The sequence below is a fragment of the Sminthopsis crassicaudata genome, chromosome 2, assembly GCF_048593235.1.
Source record: "Sminthopsis crassicaudata isolate SCR6 chromosome 2, ASM4859323v1, whole genome shotgun sequence".
Classification (NCBI taxonomy): domain Eukaryota; kingdom Metazoa; phylum Chordata; class Mammalia; order Dasyuromorphia; family Dasyuridae; genus Sminthopsis; species Sminthopsis crassicaudata.
This window is the reverse complement of record NC_133618.1, coordinates 270145254-270159538: the sequence shown is the minus strand read 5'-3', so window position 1 is coordinate 270159538 and position 14285 is coordinate 270145254. Positions and strand designations below refer to the sequence as shown.

The window sequence follows — 14285 nt, the reverse complement described above, 5'->3', positions numbered from 1 at the left end:
TCATTTCTGCAAATCACCCTGCCCCTGGAGCTTCCCAGACTTGACCAGAGTCTCTTGGTTGCTGCCTACAAGAGGTTTCACTTATAGGAAGCCTTTGTTGAACAGGTAAAATCAGTAGGGAAATTAGGAGGAGGAGAAGCAGCAGTGAGCTTGCTCCCTGGGGAAGGGGAAGCAGGACTCACAAAAGTAGATTGAAAACCCTGGGTAAGCCTCTCCTTCACTGGATGCCTCAGTTCTCCCTTAAATCCTTCTTTTTTAAAAATAAGAATAGGATAGGAAGGAGGGAGCAGGAAGGAGGTTCTCAGGAAGGGTTGGAGGGGTGTGTTGTTTGGTATCTCCACCTTACCTCTTCCTTGTGACCACTACCTCCCTCAATCTGCCCTCCCTTTTTTTTGAGCTCTTTCCCCCATTCTTATTCCTTTACCCTTCTATTTCTGCTGTACAACCTCCTTCCTTCTCTACTCTACTCTCCCTCTTCTCCTAACCCCTCTCCTGAAATAGGCATAATGTTTCCTGTAAATGAAAATCTAGAGAGAGGGGGAGCTGAGAGAATGGTATGATGTTAGGGGTGGGGTGAGGGATAATTTCCTAGCTTGTCCCCTCCCTTGCTATTGCCCCTCCCCTTCAAACCCCTCACGAATGGGGTGATTGCAGACTCAGAAGCTTCGGGAGGTATTCAACTTGGACTTCCCTGACAACACCTTCCTGCTGAAGACGCTGACTGTTGTGTCTGGCCCAGACATGGTGGACCTGACCTTCCATAACTTTGTCTCCTACAAAGAGAATGTCAGCAAGGTGTGTGTGTGTGTGTGTGTATGTGGGGAGGATAATAATTTGAATACTTTGAAAAATAATTTGGAAAATTAAATAATTTTAAATTATTTCTTTCTAAAAATAATTTTATTTTTCAATTGTCTTTTATTTCTTTATTTATTTTTGGGTGAGGCAATTGGGGTTAAATGACTTGCCCAGGGTTACATAGCTAGTAAGTGTTAAGTGTCTGAGGCTTTATTTGAATTCAGGTTTCCCACTGGTGCTCTATCCACTTTAGACATCTGGCTTCTAGCTGCCCCATGGGAGGAGAGTTCAAGAAGTGGCCAGGAGGGGTAACTAGGTAGAGCCATGGACAAAGCTCCAAACCTCGAATCAAGAAGACTTGAGTTCAAATCCAGTCTCAGACATTTAACCAGTTGTGTGGCCCTGGGCGATTCACTTAATTCTGATTGCCTCAAAAAATTTAGTGAGGATATAGTATAAAAGCTCAAAGGAGATGAGGGGAGCCTGTCATCCAGTACAAAGGAAAGAGCAGAGGAAGAAGCATCCTGTTGGGATTAATATGGGTCCTGGACCCTGCTCTCTCATCTCTTGCATTTCACAGGATTGGGCTGAAGATGTTCTGGCCTTGGCTAAAAATCCATTAACATCCAATGCCCCCCGGAGCAAGTTCCTGCATAAGATGTGAGTGATTCTCTTTCCTTTCCCCAGTCAACAATCACTCCCTACCAAGTTTTTACAGCTAAGTTTCCAGAAAGAGAGGGAGAGAGGGAGAAAGAGAGAGAGGGAGTGTGTGTGTGTGTGTGTGTGTGTGTGTGTGTGTGTGTGTGTGTGTGTGTGTGTGTGTGTGTGTGTGTGTTGGGGCAGGGAGAGGAGGAAGGAGGGTTGAAGAACCTGGACCTCACTGATTGATCTCTCTCTCTCTCCAGCCTAGTAAAGCTCAAGATGCAGCTTAATCCAGAAGGAAAGATCCCTGTGAAGAAGTGAGTGCAAGAAATTGCCATCATTCTCTTGGTCTGGTACTCCCACCCTCCCTCTCTCCTTTCTTTTCTCCACTTTCCTCCTCTTGACCCCTTCTTTAATTTGTACCATTCCCCTGCCTCTTCTCCCTTCAGTTTTTTCCAGATGTTCCCCGCTGACAGGAAACGAGTAGAGGCTGCCCTCAGTGCCTGTCACCTTCCCAAGGGCAAAGTGAGTATGAACTACTTTTTCAGTATCATTTTCTCTTACTCTACTCCCATCCTCATCACTTTTTGTCTTTACTCCAGGCTGGCAGCATTATAAGTGGTCTCCTCAAATTGAAAAACCTGTGAAGGAACATTGAAGCCAGCTTTCTTTTGAAAATTTATCAGCAACATCCTCATCTTTCTCTACTAATTCTCAGTTCTCCTTTCTTATAAATAATAATAATGATAATTCTTTTAAACGATATTACTATGGGAAGCTAAGTGGTACAGTAGATAGAGCACCAGCCCTGAAGTCAGGAGGACCCGAGTTCAAATTTGATCTCAGACACTTAACACATCCTAGCTGGGTGACCCTGGGCAAGTCATTTAACCCCAATTGCCTCAGCAAAAAATAAATGAATAATTTAAAAATTATAAATTATTCATATAGGAATGTCTCTCTGGATAAAAAGGAAAGGAATCAATAAAAATCTATTTTTAAAAAGTACTTTTGGGAAATACAAATAACACTGTGGCTTGTTATTGCTTTCATTATTCAGAAACTAACAAAGAGCCTCAAATATAATGGGTGCTCAATAATTATTTGTTAATTGATTGGAAATGGAATCCTCTTCCTTTCCCAACCTAAATTGGTTCTTGATGTCTGTACTGTGTGTGTGTGTGTGTGGGGGGGTTCTTTCTGTCTTAAAATTTTTTAAAAATTAATTTTAAAGTTAAATTAAAAAAAAAACCAAATCTCCCATTTCCATGTATGCAGCACAATATAAAGAGAAGATTCAATATGAAGCCATGAATCTCCATTTTATACTGTTAGTTTTTTTTAACTACGTAATAATATTTTAAGGTATTTAACATAAATGGGACTACCTGCCATCTAAGGGAGGGGATGGGGGAAGGAGGGGAAAAGTTGGAACAGAAGGTTTTGCAAGAGTCAATGTTGAAAAATTACCCATGCATATGTTTTGTAAATACAAAACTATAAAAATAATAAAAATATAAAAAATAATATTGCTACATGGTATAAAAATGGCTAATAAAACTAATTGCTTATTTAAAAAGGAAAGATTATGTAATATATATTGCACATTGTTTTCAAAGCTACCCTGCTTTTCTGTGCTTTCTTCTGAGATTTTTTGTTCGCTGCTTTGCAGTTTTAAATTTTTTCCTCTCCTCTGTACTAGTAAATGCCATGATTAGACAATGATATGTAAATATATGTAAAACTATATTACACATACCTCTATTTATCTGTTCTTTCTCTGGAGGAGGATAGTATCTTCCTTCATAGGTCCTTTGTGTTTGATTTGAATATCTGTAATACTTAGAGTAACTTAGTGGTTCACAATTATCCTTCCAACAATATTGATGTTACTGTATATAGTGTTCTCTTGTATCTGCTCATTTTGCTGTTCATTATTTTCTGCAAGTCTTTTCATGTTTTCCTAAAATCAACCTGCTCATTATTTCTAGTAATGTAGTAGTATTCCATTACAACCATAAGCCATTCTCCAAATGATGGGCATTCCATCAAATTCCTTAATTTCAAGTTCTCTGTGAACACAAAGACAGTTGTTATAAATGTTTTAGGACATATAAGGTACTTTCCTTTTTTCCTGGTCACCTCGGGGGAAAAGATCTAAATAGTAGTATTGCTGGGTCAAAGGGTTTACAGTTTTCTAACTCTTTTGGGCAGGGAGGTTTCTGAAGGGAAGTAATTGGTAGGGAATCTGTTAGTAACCTATTTTCCCTCTCCTCTTCCCAATCCTAGAATGATTCCATCAACCCTGAGGATTTCCCGGAACCTGTCTACAGGAGTTTTCTCATGAATCTATGTCCACGACCTGAAATTGATGAAATCTTTACCTCTCAGTGAGTTTTCCGGGCATGGATCTAGGATATGGTTTATGGGAAAAGGGTAAGGCTAGGCTGGGATCAGTTTAGAGGCAAGATTAGCAGGTCTGGCCTTCTAAGGTAAATATCAGTGTGCTGGATCGGGAACTTAATAGTCATCCCAGAATTCCTAGAGTTTATGAATCTAAGATTTGCCTTTCTCACTTGGACTGCAGTCATTCCAAAGCAAAGCCTTACATGACCAAGGACCATCTGACCAAGTTTATTAACCAAAAGCAGCGGGATGCCCGGCTCAACTCCCTACTCTTCCCACCAGCCCGACCTGACCAAGTACAATGCCTCATTGAAAAGTATGAGCCTAGTGGCATCAACATCCAGAGGGGTGAGCCTCCAAACTCTTAGCTACAACTTTTTTTTTAACCCTAGACCCTCTTTTTACCCTTTTTATTCCTGGATTTCCTACCTCTCTAGATTTCAAACTCTATTTTCCTCCTATCCTGTGTCTCTAAGCACTTTTTCAGTCATTTTTCCTGAGCTACAGCCAGACCTTCTCCCTTCCCTCCCTAACTCAGTGAGATCTCCTGGTAATCCTCTTTTTTATTTAGCAGTGGGGAACAAACCTTAGCATCCCATCTCCCTGCCCCTGCTCCTATACTTTTCTCCAAATAATGACACTTCTTTCTTCTTCAGGTCAGCTCTCACCAGAGGGCATGGTTTGGTTCTTGTGTGGTCCCGAGAACAGCATTGTAGCCCACGACAAGCTGATACTGCACCAGGACATGAGCCAGCCTCTGAATCACTACTTCATCAATTCCTCCCACAACACCTACCTGACAGGTGAGGTTCCTTACCTCAGAGTAAAGATTTTTTGATAGCTCTCCTACAACTATAGTGAGGTGAATGGGCTTTGTTTCGGGATGCTGCATTTAGAAGATATGCCCCCTCCCCCTGAAGAGTGTGTGTGTGAGATAAAATAATATTGACTGACAATCCAGAGCACTAAGAGAAACTCAGACACTTAGTAGCTGTGTGACACTTCTTTCCACCTCAGTTTTTCACCTATAAAATGAAAAGGATATATTTAATGGAATTTCAGATTAAAAAAAAAAAGCTCTATCTGGACTTAACCCCAATCTTACCTCATCCTCTCGTCCAGCTGGTCAGTTCTCAGGACCCTCGTCCTCAGAGATGTATAGACAAGTCTTGCTCTCTGGCTGCCGCTGCGTGGAACTAGACTGCTGGAAGGGAAAGCCTCCTGAGGAAGAGCCAATCATCACCCATGGCTTCACCATGACCACAGATATTTTATTTAAGGTGAGACAATTGGGAAAGAGAAGAAGAAAGGAAGGTCAGAGATCTGGGAAAGGTCTAAATAATCTATGGCTAAGAACTGGGAGGGCTTGGAGAAGAACTGAGATCTAGAACTTTAAGAAAAGGAAGCCCTGCAGAGGGGCAGGAGGGAGTAGATCATGGAGTGGGAAGGGAAAGAGGTGTGTGAAGGACATCCCTAGAGTTCTAATCACCACACATTCCCCTTCTCCAGGATGCAGTAGAGGCTATTGCTGAGAGTGCCTTCAAGACCTCACTCTACCCTGTCATTCTGTCCTTTGAAAACCATGTAGATTCGTGAGTATCCTCCCTGGATTCCCAAACTCTTATTTCCATCTCTGATGTCCCACTTCTTTATTCACCCTTTATGGAGCTCTCTTCAGTCTCTTCAGTTCCCAGTACCTCTCACCCTGAAGCCTTTGAGAAAACCTATTGAAATCAAACAAAATAGGTTTTCTCAAAGGCTTCAGGGATGGATTCCATCCTAATGGAAGGGGAGAAGCTCAGGGGCACATCTTCTCCACCCTCTGAAATCATGTGGAAGATGAGAAGAGGCATCTTTCTTAGGCCATTTACTATTCCCCCTCACTCTTTTCTGGTTTTTTTTTTTGTTTGTTTGTTTTAAAAATTGGTTTTTTAAAATTTATTTCTTTTGATCAAAAAGCATTTATTTTCTCTCTCTTCTCCCTTCTTCCTTGGAAAAAGAACAAATGGGGAAAAATGCCTTTAGAACAAATATACATGGTCACATTGGCCAGGTCTAAATTTTTGTTCCTTGAGTCTGTCATCTCTCATGCTGGGTGTCAAGATTTTGTCAGTAGGTGGGTAATATACTTCATATTTTGGACAAAGAGTTTGTTATTGCATTGACTAGAGTTGTTAAACTTTTTATAGTTGTTTATCTTTAAAATGCTATTGTATATATTGTTCAGATTTTGCTCACTTTACTCTGAAACTTCCCAGATTTTTCAGAAGCCATCCCTTTCATCATTTCTTACAACACAATAGTATTCTATTGTATTCTTCTATCATAATTATTGCCCAATTGATGGCTGCTGTATTCCTTTCATTCTTACCTTACAACCTATGTTCCTTGCAGGCCCCGACAACAGGCCAAAATGGCAGAGTACTGTCGGACCATATTTGGGGACATGCTCCTCACTGAGCCCCTGGATAAGTTCCCTGTAAGTAGTATGCTGTCCTTGAGAATAGAGATTGCTTTGCTCTTTATATTTGTATCAATAGTACATACAGAAGTACCTGGCATATAGTAGACACTTAATAACAGGTTATTGATCAAATGATTACTGTAAAAAAGGAGAGCAATTGGAAGACTAGATTGTGGTTCATTGCAAGATAACTAAGCTCTATAGGAAAATAGAGTTTGGATACTATTCTAAATAATTCAGGGATTTTAGCTAGCTTAGATTAGATAACATTTATGTAGCTTTAAGGTTTGTAAAGTGCTTTTCAAATATTATCCTATTTTATCCTCATAATAACCCAAGGAGAGAGGTACTATTAATATCCCCATTTTACAGATGAAGAAATAAGGCAGATAGAGGTTAAGTGATTTGTCCAAGGTCATGGACTTAGTATATGTTTGAGGCTGGATTTGAATTCAGATCTACCTGTCTCTAGGTCCAGTGTTGAAACCTAGTTGCTGCAGGAGAGGAGGATAGGTGACATTTACCTTTGACACTCTCTCTTCCATATCTCTCAGTTGAAGCCAGGGGTCCCCCTGCCCAGTCCTCAGGACCTTCTGGGCAAGATCCTTATCAAGAATAAGAAGAATCAATCCCCAGGTCCCATTTCACCCAAGAAGGAATTGTGTGCAGAGACAGAAGACTTCAACCAGCCCAATCCAGCCATGGGTGAGGACACAGGTAAGAAACTTTGAAGGAGTGGGCAGAATCAGTGGAGCTGGGATGGGAGGATGTGGAGTCAAAAAGTGTTAAGGAGGAAGATTCGTGGCTGAATAAGTGATGGTATATGAAGGTAATGGAATATTATTGTTCTATAAGAAATGATGAGCAGACTTATTTCAGAAAAGCCTGAGAAGACTTCCATGAATTGATGCTGAGTGAACAGAACCAAGAAAACATTGTAAACAGTAACAGCAAGATTATTTGGTGATCAACTGTGATGAATTTGATTCTTCTCAATAATGTGGTGATTGAAGGCAGTTCCATTAAATTTGAGATGGAAAATGCCTTCTGCATCCAGAGAGAGAACTATGGAAACTGAATATGGTTGAAGCATAATATTTTTTTGGTTTGTTTATTTTTTCTTTTTCATCTGATCTGATTTTTTTTCTTGTACAACATGACAAATATGGAAATATGTTTAAAAGAATTGTGCATATTTAACCTAAAAAGAGGGAGATTCAGAGACATGAAGGACTGGTTTCTGTCTTTGGCAAATAGGGGAAGGGGTATTATGAAATGTGATTTTTGTCCATTAAGGTGGGGTAGGGAATAAGTTTCCCCAAAGAAGTTATGTTGAAAAGGCACTGGCATATTAGTAGAGGAAGTACTAAATTTGGAATGTAGAAGATCTCAATACAGGGTCTTAGTACAAGTCACAAAGCATGCTAGCTTTGAGATTTGAGGCAAATAATTTAGCTTCCTTGAACTCCAGTTTTCTCACCTGGAAAATGGACCCAACCATCACTACTCTCTCAGGTTGTCAGTGAGGGTCAAACGAAATCATGTACGTATAGCTCTATGCAAATCTTAAAGTCCTATGTAAATGTATGATATTCTTATAACAGTGTGGGTTGGTGAAGAAGAAGCTGAGCTAGAGGAAGAAGAAGAGGAAGAATCGGGTAACTTGGATGAAGAGGAAATAAAGAAGATGCAATCTGATGAGGTATGAATGAGAAAGTAAGCAGAAAGGCATTCCTCTCTCTCCAACTTACCCAAAGGCTATTTGTCCTTCTGGCCCCTCCTTAGAAACTAGCTTCCAGAAACCCCATGCTTTCAACCCCTAGGTAGTGGAGTCTGGAGGGGATAAGTTGGGAATTTCAGGACAACTGAGTTCTATAAGCCTGGATCTTTGCTTCCTGGGAGCTCTCCCTGCTCCCTTCTTCACTTGCTGCTCCCTTCTCTGCATCTTCCTTCAATCCCTGTCTTTTTACCAGGGCACAGCTGGCCTGGAGGTGACAGCATATGAAGAGATGTCTAGTCTGGTCAACTACATCCAACCTACCAAGTTCATTTCTTTCGAGTTCTCCTCTCGTAAGGATAGTGGGATAGGCTTGGGAATGCAGGGAAGTGGGAGAGAGGGGCTTTGAGAGGGTGAGATGTGTACAATAAGGAAGCTGGGGAGGGAGAAATCCCTGGAATAAAAGAGATTACTTGGAGTGGGGTAAGGAAGATCTGAGTTCATCTAATCTCAGAGATACTTACCAGCTGTGTAATCCTGGTCAAATTACTTAACCGCTGTCTGCCTCAGTTTCCTCCACTGTAAAATGGAGTTCATAATAGTACCTACATTTTAGGTTTGTTTCAGAATTAAATGTGTTAATATTTGTAAAGTGCTCAGCGCAGTGTTTGGCACACAGTAGGTGACAAATAAATGCTTCTTCTTTTCCTTATTCCCTCCCAATTTCATAATTAGCTCATGTTGCCACTTTCCTCCATTTTCATAGGGTGCTAGTTAGAAGGAGACCACAGGGGTCATCTCTGACAACCCCTTAATTTTATAGAGGGGGAAAATGGGGCCCAGAGAGGTTAAGGTGTCTTGCTGGATTTGATACAGACAATAAAAATAAGTGACTGAATTGGGATTCAAACCCATCTCCCTTTACCATGTTGCCTCAAGGTCTTGGGAGTGGGAGGGGAGGAGTTGCAGTTAACAGAACAAGATAGTTCCGAGCCAGGTGAAAAGAAAGATCCACAAGGAACTTGTTGCAATTTTCTTCCCCACCCCAGAGAAGAATCGGAGTTACGTCATCTCTTCCTTCACGGAGCTGAAAGCTTATGACCTGCTCACCAAGTCCCCCGTGCAGTTTGTGGAGTATCCTTGAAGTTACAGATGGGTGGGACCCTTGGATTTATTTTCAGGGAAGGTTACCATTTGGACCACCTGGGAGAAATCCTCTGTGGGAGAGCTGGGTCAGGGGGTGGTTGGGGTCACTCTGATTTGCTGGCCAGAGTCCTATACACAGCACAGCTACAATAAGCGCCAAATGAGTCGGATCTACCCTAAGGGTACCCGGATGGACTCATCTAACTACTCTCCCCAGATGTTCTGGAATGCAGGCTGTCAAATGGTTGCCCTCAATTTCCAGACTATGGGTGAGTATAGATCCTAGTAGTCTGGGCAGTTCCTTACCTAGCACCCACCACCATCTTCCTTCTCCTCCTTCCCTCACCCTCAGCACTAACCTATACCCATGTCCCTATCCTGTTTATAGTGATTGCCTACATATGCAAAGCTTGGGAGTGTGTGTCTACAATTATATATGTTGGCTCGTATTTGTGTATGTTTGTATGTTTGGGGCTGTATTTGGGGATGCCCCCTTACCCCTCTGTTTTGTTATTCTTTTCCTGCCCCAACCCTAGCTCTCTCTTGGGTCCCATGTCTGTGGTCCTTCCTTAAGGAAAAAGAGCGGGGACGTAACAAAGAGCCCTGCCTGGAGGCCTTTTCATGTGTGCCACTCATTTTCCATCATTCCCTCCTCCCCTTTGAGGAAGGAAGAACAAAACCACACTGGAATGGAGAGAGGCAGGGTCAAGACCTGCTTAACAAGTTAGAAATGGAAGTAGAAACAAAGATTTTGCTTGTCAGTTCTCCTTGTCACTGTCCCCACTATTTGGCCAATGCTTGGTGGTCACGATGGACTTTTTGTCATCCATCTTCTCATGTATTTAGATCTGCCCATGCAGCAGAACATGGCACTGTTTGAGTTCAATGGGCAGAGTGGCTATCTTCTCAAGCACGAGTTCATGCGCCGACCAGACAAGCAATTCGACCCCTTCTCTGTGGACCGCATTGATGTGGTGGTGGCCACAACTCTCTCTATCACGGCAAGAACCCTGGAAGGAGCCAGGGCCTGGTTGGGGTGGGATTGTATGGGGGAGGGGTGAGTAGCCCCAAGGGAACAGTGGTTCAGGAGAGTGGGTTGAATTAATGACTTGGGTGATGAGTCTAGGGGAGTGGGGGGGGAAGGTGGTACTCCTTCCCCTCCTCCCCCTCTCCTGAGATTCCAAAAAACCTCAACCCAAGCAGCTTCAAACAGCTTCCTGCAGTAGCAGGTTACCTTGGAAACTGCCTCCTCCTCAGTACTGGAGGCTGCCTCTTAATCCCCATGGAAACAGAGGAGGAGGGCTGGAGGTTGGGTTGAAGGGAAGGGAGAATGGATGAGATAAGTAAGGGCTGTGTGGGGGCAGTAGGTACCCTGTACTAGTAAAGAATCTCAATTACATTGACCACAGGGGAAACTGAGGCAGGTCATCTCTGAGTTCATCTAACAGAGCAGAGATGGTGTTCAGAATCCCGGAGTTCCAGATTTAATGCTAACCACTGAACACTTTGTCTCTTCCATGTGTCCAGAATAGAATGGAGAGACCCCCTCTACCCCACCCCCAGGATTCCTTATAGTACTTATATGAGGTAGAGAACTACCAGTCTTCCTCCAAAGAGACCTTGAATAGGGGAACGGAGGCTGGAACCTCTCCTAACATTTCTCCACTCCTCCCTCCCCTGTCCCTGCTCAATAGGTGATTTCTGGACAGTTTCTGTCAGAACGAAGTGTCCGAACTTATGTGGAGGTGGAGGTGTTCGGCTTGCCTGGAGACCCCAAAAGACGTTACCGCACCAAACTGACACCCAGTGCCAACTCCATAAATCCTGTCTGGAAGGAGGACCCCTTTGTCTTTGAAAAGGTAGGATAATGGGGGAACAGTTTGGGGCAGAGGTCAAGAAAGTATTCAGGGGTCAAGGTCATAAGCCTCTCCATAAGAGCCAGAATTCTATCTACAAGGATGAAGAAATTAATGAGATGAATGGATGCCTACAGGGTCAGTGCCATTTCCTGCCTTCTCTACCCTCTCCTATTCCCTCCTTCCCTTTCCTCTCTTTTGAGAAATCAAGTTAGCCCAGTAGGTAGATGAGTATGTGGTTAGTGTATGAACGTGGAATGCAATGCTTTTTAGTTTAGGGAACACTTGGGGCCCCATACTTGGCTATTATAGGACTGTAGGATCATGGAAATCACTGATAGATCACCCTGGGTCTTCTGCCCAATGGCACACCTGCTAGAGCCCCGTTTCCTATTAGACAAAACTAGAGATATAGCTAGCAATTTTAATAACTGGAACAAGCTTTGAAAAAATTGCCATCAAGTCAAGTTTTTAAAGAGAAATTCATTTGAAGGAATTAAAAGGAAGGAAGCTGGGACACAAGATTGTATGAGGTATGAGATCCTAAGATCCTCCCCATGGCAGGAGCAGGGAAGGTGAGGGCAGAAACCCTGTTTTCTGCAGGCAGAAACTTCACCTTGAGGCTTCTATGATGAGGCATGGAGTAGGATGAGATTAGAGATGAGCTTACCTAGGGTACAGCCACTGGGGGAGGAAGCAGACCATCTGGTACCTTTTTATTTTAATTAATTATTCTTGCTAACTTGTTGCTATAAGTTGGTTTCAATTCTGTTGGAGACCAAGCATTATTAAGAGATTGCTAAATTTTGCTGTCTTGGGACAAAGCTCTGATCATCTTAGCCTTCTCATAGATCTGGTATTTTTCAGAAAACTTTTCCTTTTCTAGACTGCCATAAAATCAGGTCTATGTGACTATGAAATATTTAGATGTTGTTGAGCCCAGATTGGATAACTAGGGATTAAAAAGCTTTAGGAATCAGCATCGAGTTGGGAAGCTTCCTTTTGCATATATTTGGCCAAGTCTGGTAAAAATATCCCAGTTATACAGACTCGGACATCGAGAATCAGGCTTTGATCTTCTTGCCTAGCACTATTGCCTTCCATTTCCCACCTCATTTCCCACTCCAAGGACTCTAGGACCTTGGAACTGATGAAGATGGAGAACTCAGCCTCTTCTAGCCTCCTAGAGCTGCCTTTCCTTACCCCAAATTGGTTCTCCTCTCCCCAGATCATGATGCCAGAACTGGCCTCTCTGAGAGTGGCAGTACTGGAGGAAGGAGGCAAATTCATTGGGCACCGAATTATCCCTGTCCATGCCCTGCAGTCAGGTAAGGGGGTTACCCTGAGACCCTTGCCTGGGTATGGGAAAGAGGGAAAGGCCAGGAAAACTGATGGTGTGGGAGCAGGTGGGGTACATGTGGAGGAAGAAAGGGGGATTCCTTAGATTGAACTCTCTCCTATACAAATCAGAAGGCAGAGTCATGGTGCCCTCAGCTTCCCAGATGTAAGTATTTGTAGTTTGGAGGGAGGGGGCCCTTAACCAGCATGGCTTGAATAGAATCTGGACTGGGAAAATGGAAGAAAGGACTGATCAGTCTCAGAAGACAGATGGGCATTTGTCCAGGAACCTGATTGTAGATTAACCAACATTTCTAGTGCTTAGAAAAGAAGGGGAAGGAACAGCAATGGAATTATTTATTCTGGAATAAGAAGGAAAGAAGGAGGGACTAGACTGTGATTTGATTGGTTTAGGGGGCTCTCAGATGAGAAAAGCCCCCTCTACCAAGCCTGGTTGGCGCCTTTTCTGCAGCTCATAGCGTCACACACTTGACCAGACCCTGAGAAGACTTGGAAGTCAGCAGCCAGAATGTATTAGAGATGGTGCTGAATCCAGGCTGGCTCTAAGGCTGGCACTTACTCTGCTCTACCATGCTGGTTCTCAGTAATAACAGGGAATAACACTTCACATTTATCCCACTTCTTTAATACTTACAAGCCCCTTAGCACAACCGCAGGAAGGAGATAGCAGAGGTACAATTTTGCAGATGAACAAAGTGAGTCTAAATGATTTATCTGGAGTAATATATCCAGTAAATAATGGGTCTATCTGGGACTTAGACCTCAGCCTTTGAAGGTCAGGCCCACTACTTTCTTCACTACTTCAAGGATTCTTAATGCAAGATCTACAGCCTTGGGTAATTTCAGGGGATTCATTATTTTAGATGAGAAAAAAGATACATCTCTATTTTCAACAACCTCTAACTGAATTGTAACATTTGCTTCAACTATTTAAAAGCATTATTTTGAGGAGTCTGTAGGCTTCACCAGACTAACAAAGAGATCCATGATCCACAAAAAAAGCTTAATCTAGAATCTCTATAATTTAAACCACACCATCTTTGAATGTCTTACTGGCCAAGAATCATAGATCTAGAATAAGGTATCTAATGGGTCGCCTAATTTAATACCCTAATTTTACAGATTAGGAAACTGAAACACAAAGAGGTTAAGTGATTTGCCCTAATATCACACTTGTATTTATTTTATTAGTCAAGATTTTAATCCAGGTCTTGGGTTCTTTCTACAATGCTATGCTGCTTCTCTTAAATAATCTATCTTGGCCAATCAATCAATCAACAAGCATTCATTAAGCCGGGCACTTGATATAAACAAGAGTTTCATACCTTGGTCAGGAGACCAACTTCAAGATGTGTAGGAGGGATGAGAGGCCATTGGTCCAAGACCCTCCTATGTTCTGGCAGGATACCACCACTTGTGCCTTAGGAACGAGAGCAACATGCCCCTCACTATGCCTGCGCTCTTTGTTTTCCTGGAAATGAAAGACTATGTGCCTGATACCTGGGCAGGTAGGAGCCTCTAAGTCTCAAAACCTTGATGGGTGGGGAGCAGTGGGGATCATAGGAAGGAAAGCAAGGCAAGGAGGTTGGTTGTCTTCCTGTGGGAAAAAGCACCCCTCCCCCATTTCTACTTCTTCATCATGCTTTATGTCCCAGCTCCCTCAGGGAAGGGATGGATTATATTCCTGGCCCTCTTGGGGCAGCTTAGGGAGGTGGCCGTAGTGAGGGAGGAAGAGTAGAGATGGAAGGGATCACAGTTCTATCCTTGTACAGATCATAATGTCTCCTTCTGCCCTTAGATCTGACTGTGGCTCTTGCCAACCCCATCAAATTCTTCAATGCACAAGACAAGAAATCAGTAAAGCTGCAGGACACTGGGGATGACCCCCCTGATGTGA

The 14285-nt window shown here is 42.7% G+C and overlaps 1 protein-coding gene across 3 annotated transcripts in view; it reads left to right on the top strand.

Moving 5' to 3' along the window:
• The window catches only part of PLCB2 (phospholipase C beta 2), a 34936-nt gene that overhangs the window by 11275 nt on the left and 9376 nt on the right, over positions 1–14285 (top strand). For all 3 annotated transcript variants that reach the window (XM_074289263.1, XM_074289262.1, XM_074289261.1), the window contains exons 4-23: positions 655–795; positions 1379–1458; positions 1704–1757; positions 1890–1965; positions 3730–3830; positions 4028–4194; positions 4503–4649; positions 4969–5126; positions 5356–5438; positions 6241–6325; positions 6865–7027; positions 7915–8012; positions 8284–8380; positions 9077–9161; positions 9318–9442; positions 10020–10174; positions 10868–11032; positions 12258–12357; positions 13792–13896; positions 14187–14281. In XM_074289263.1, the coding sequence (XP_074145364.1) occupies positions 655–795; positions 1379–1458; positions 1704–1757; positions 1890–1965; positions 3730–3830; positions 4028–4194; positions 4503–4649; positions 4969–5126; positions 5356–5438; positions 6241–6325; positions 6865–7027; positions 7915–8012; positions 8284–8380; positions 9077–9161; positions 9318–9442; positions 10020–10174; positions 10868–11032; positions 12258–12357; positions 13792–13896; positions 14187–14281 (2280 nt within the window). The remainder of the gene's footprint in view (positions 1–654; positions 796–1378; positions 1459–1703; positions 1758–1889; positions 1966–3729; positions 3831–4027; positions 4195–4502; positions 4650–4968; positions 5127–5355; positions 5439–6240; positions 6326–6864; positions 7028–7914; positions 8013–8283; positions 8381–9076; positions 9162–9317; positions 9443–10019; positions 10175–10867; positions 11033–12257; positions 12358–13791; positions 13897–14186; positions 14282–14285) is intronic.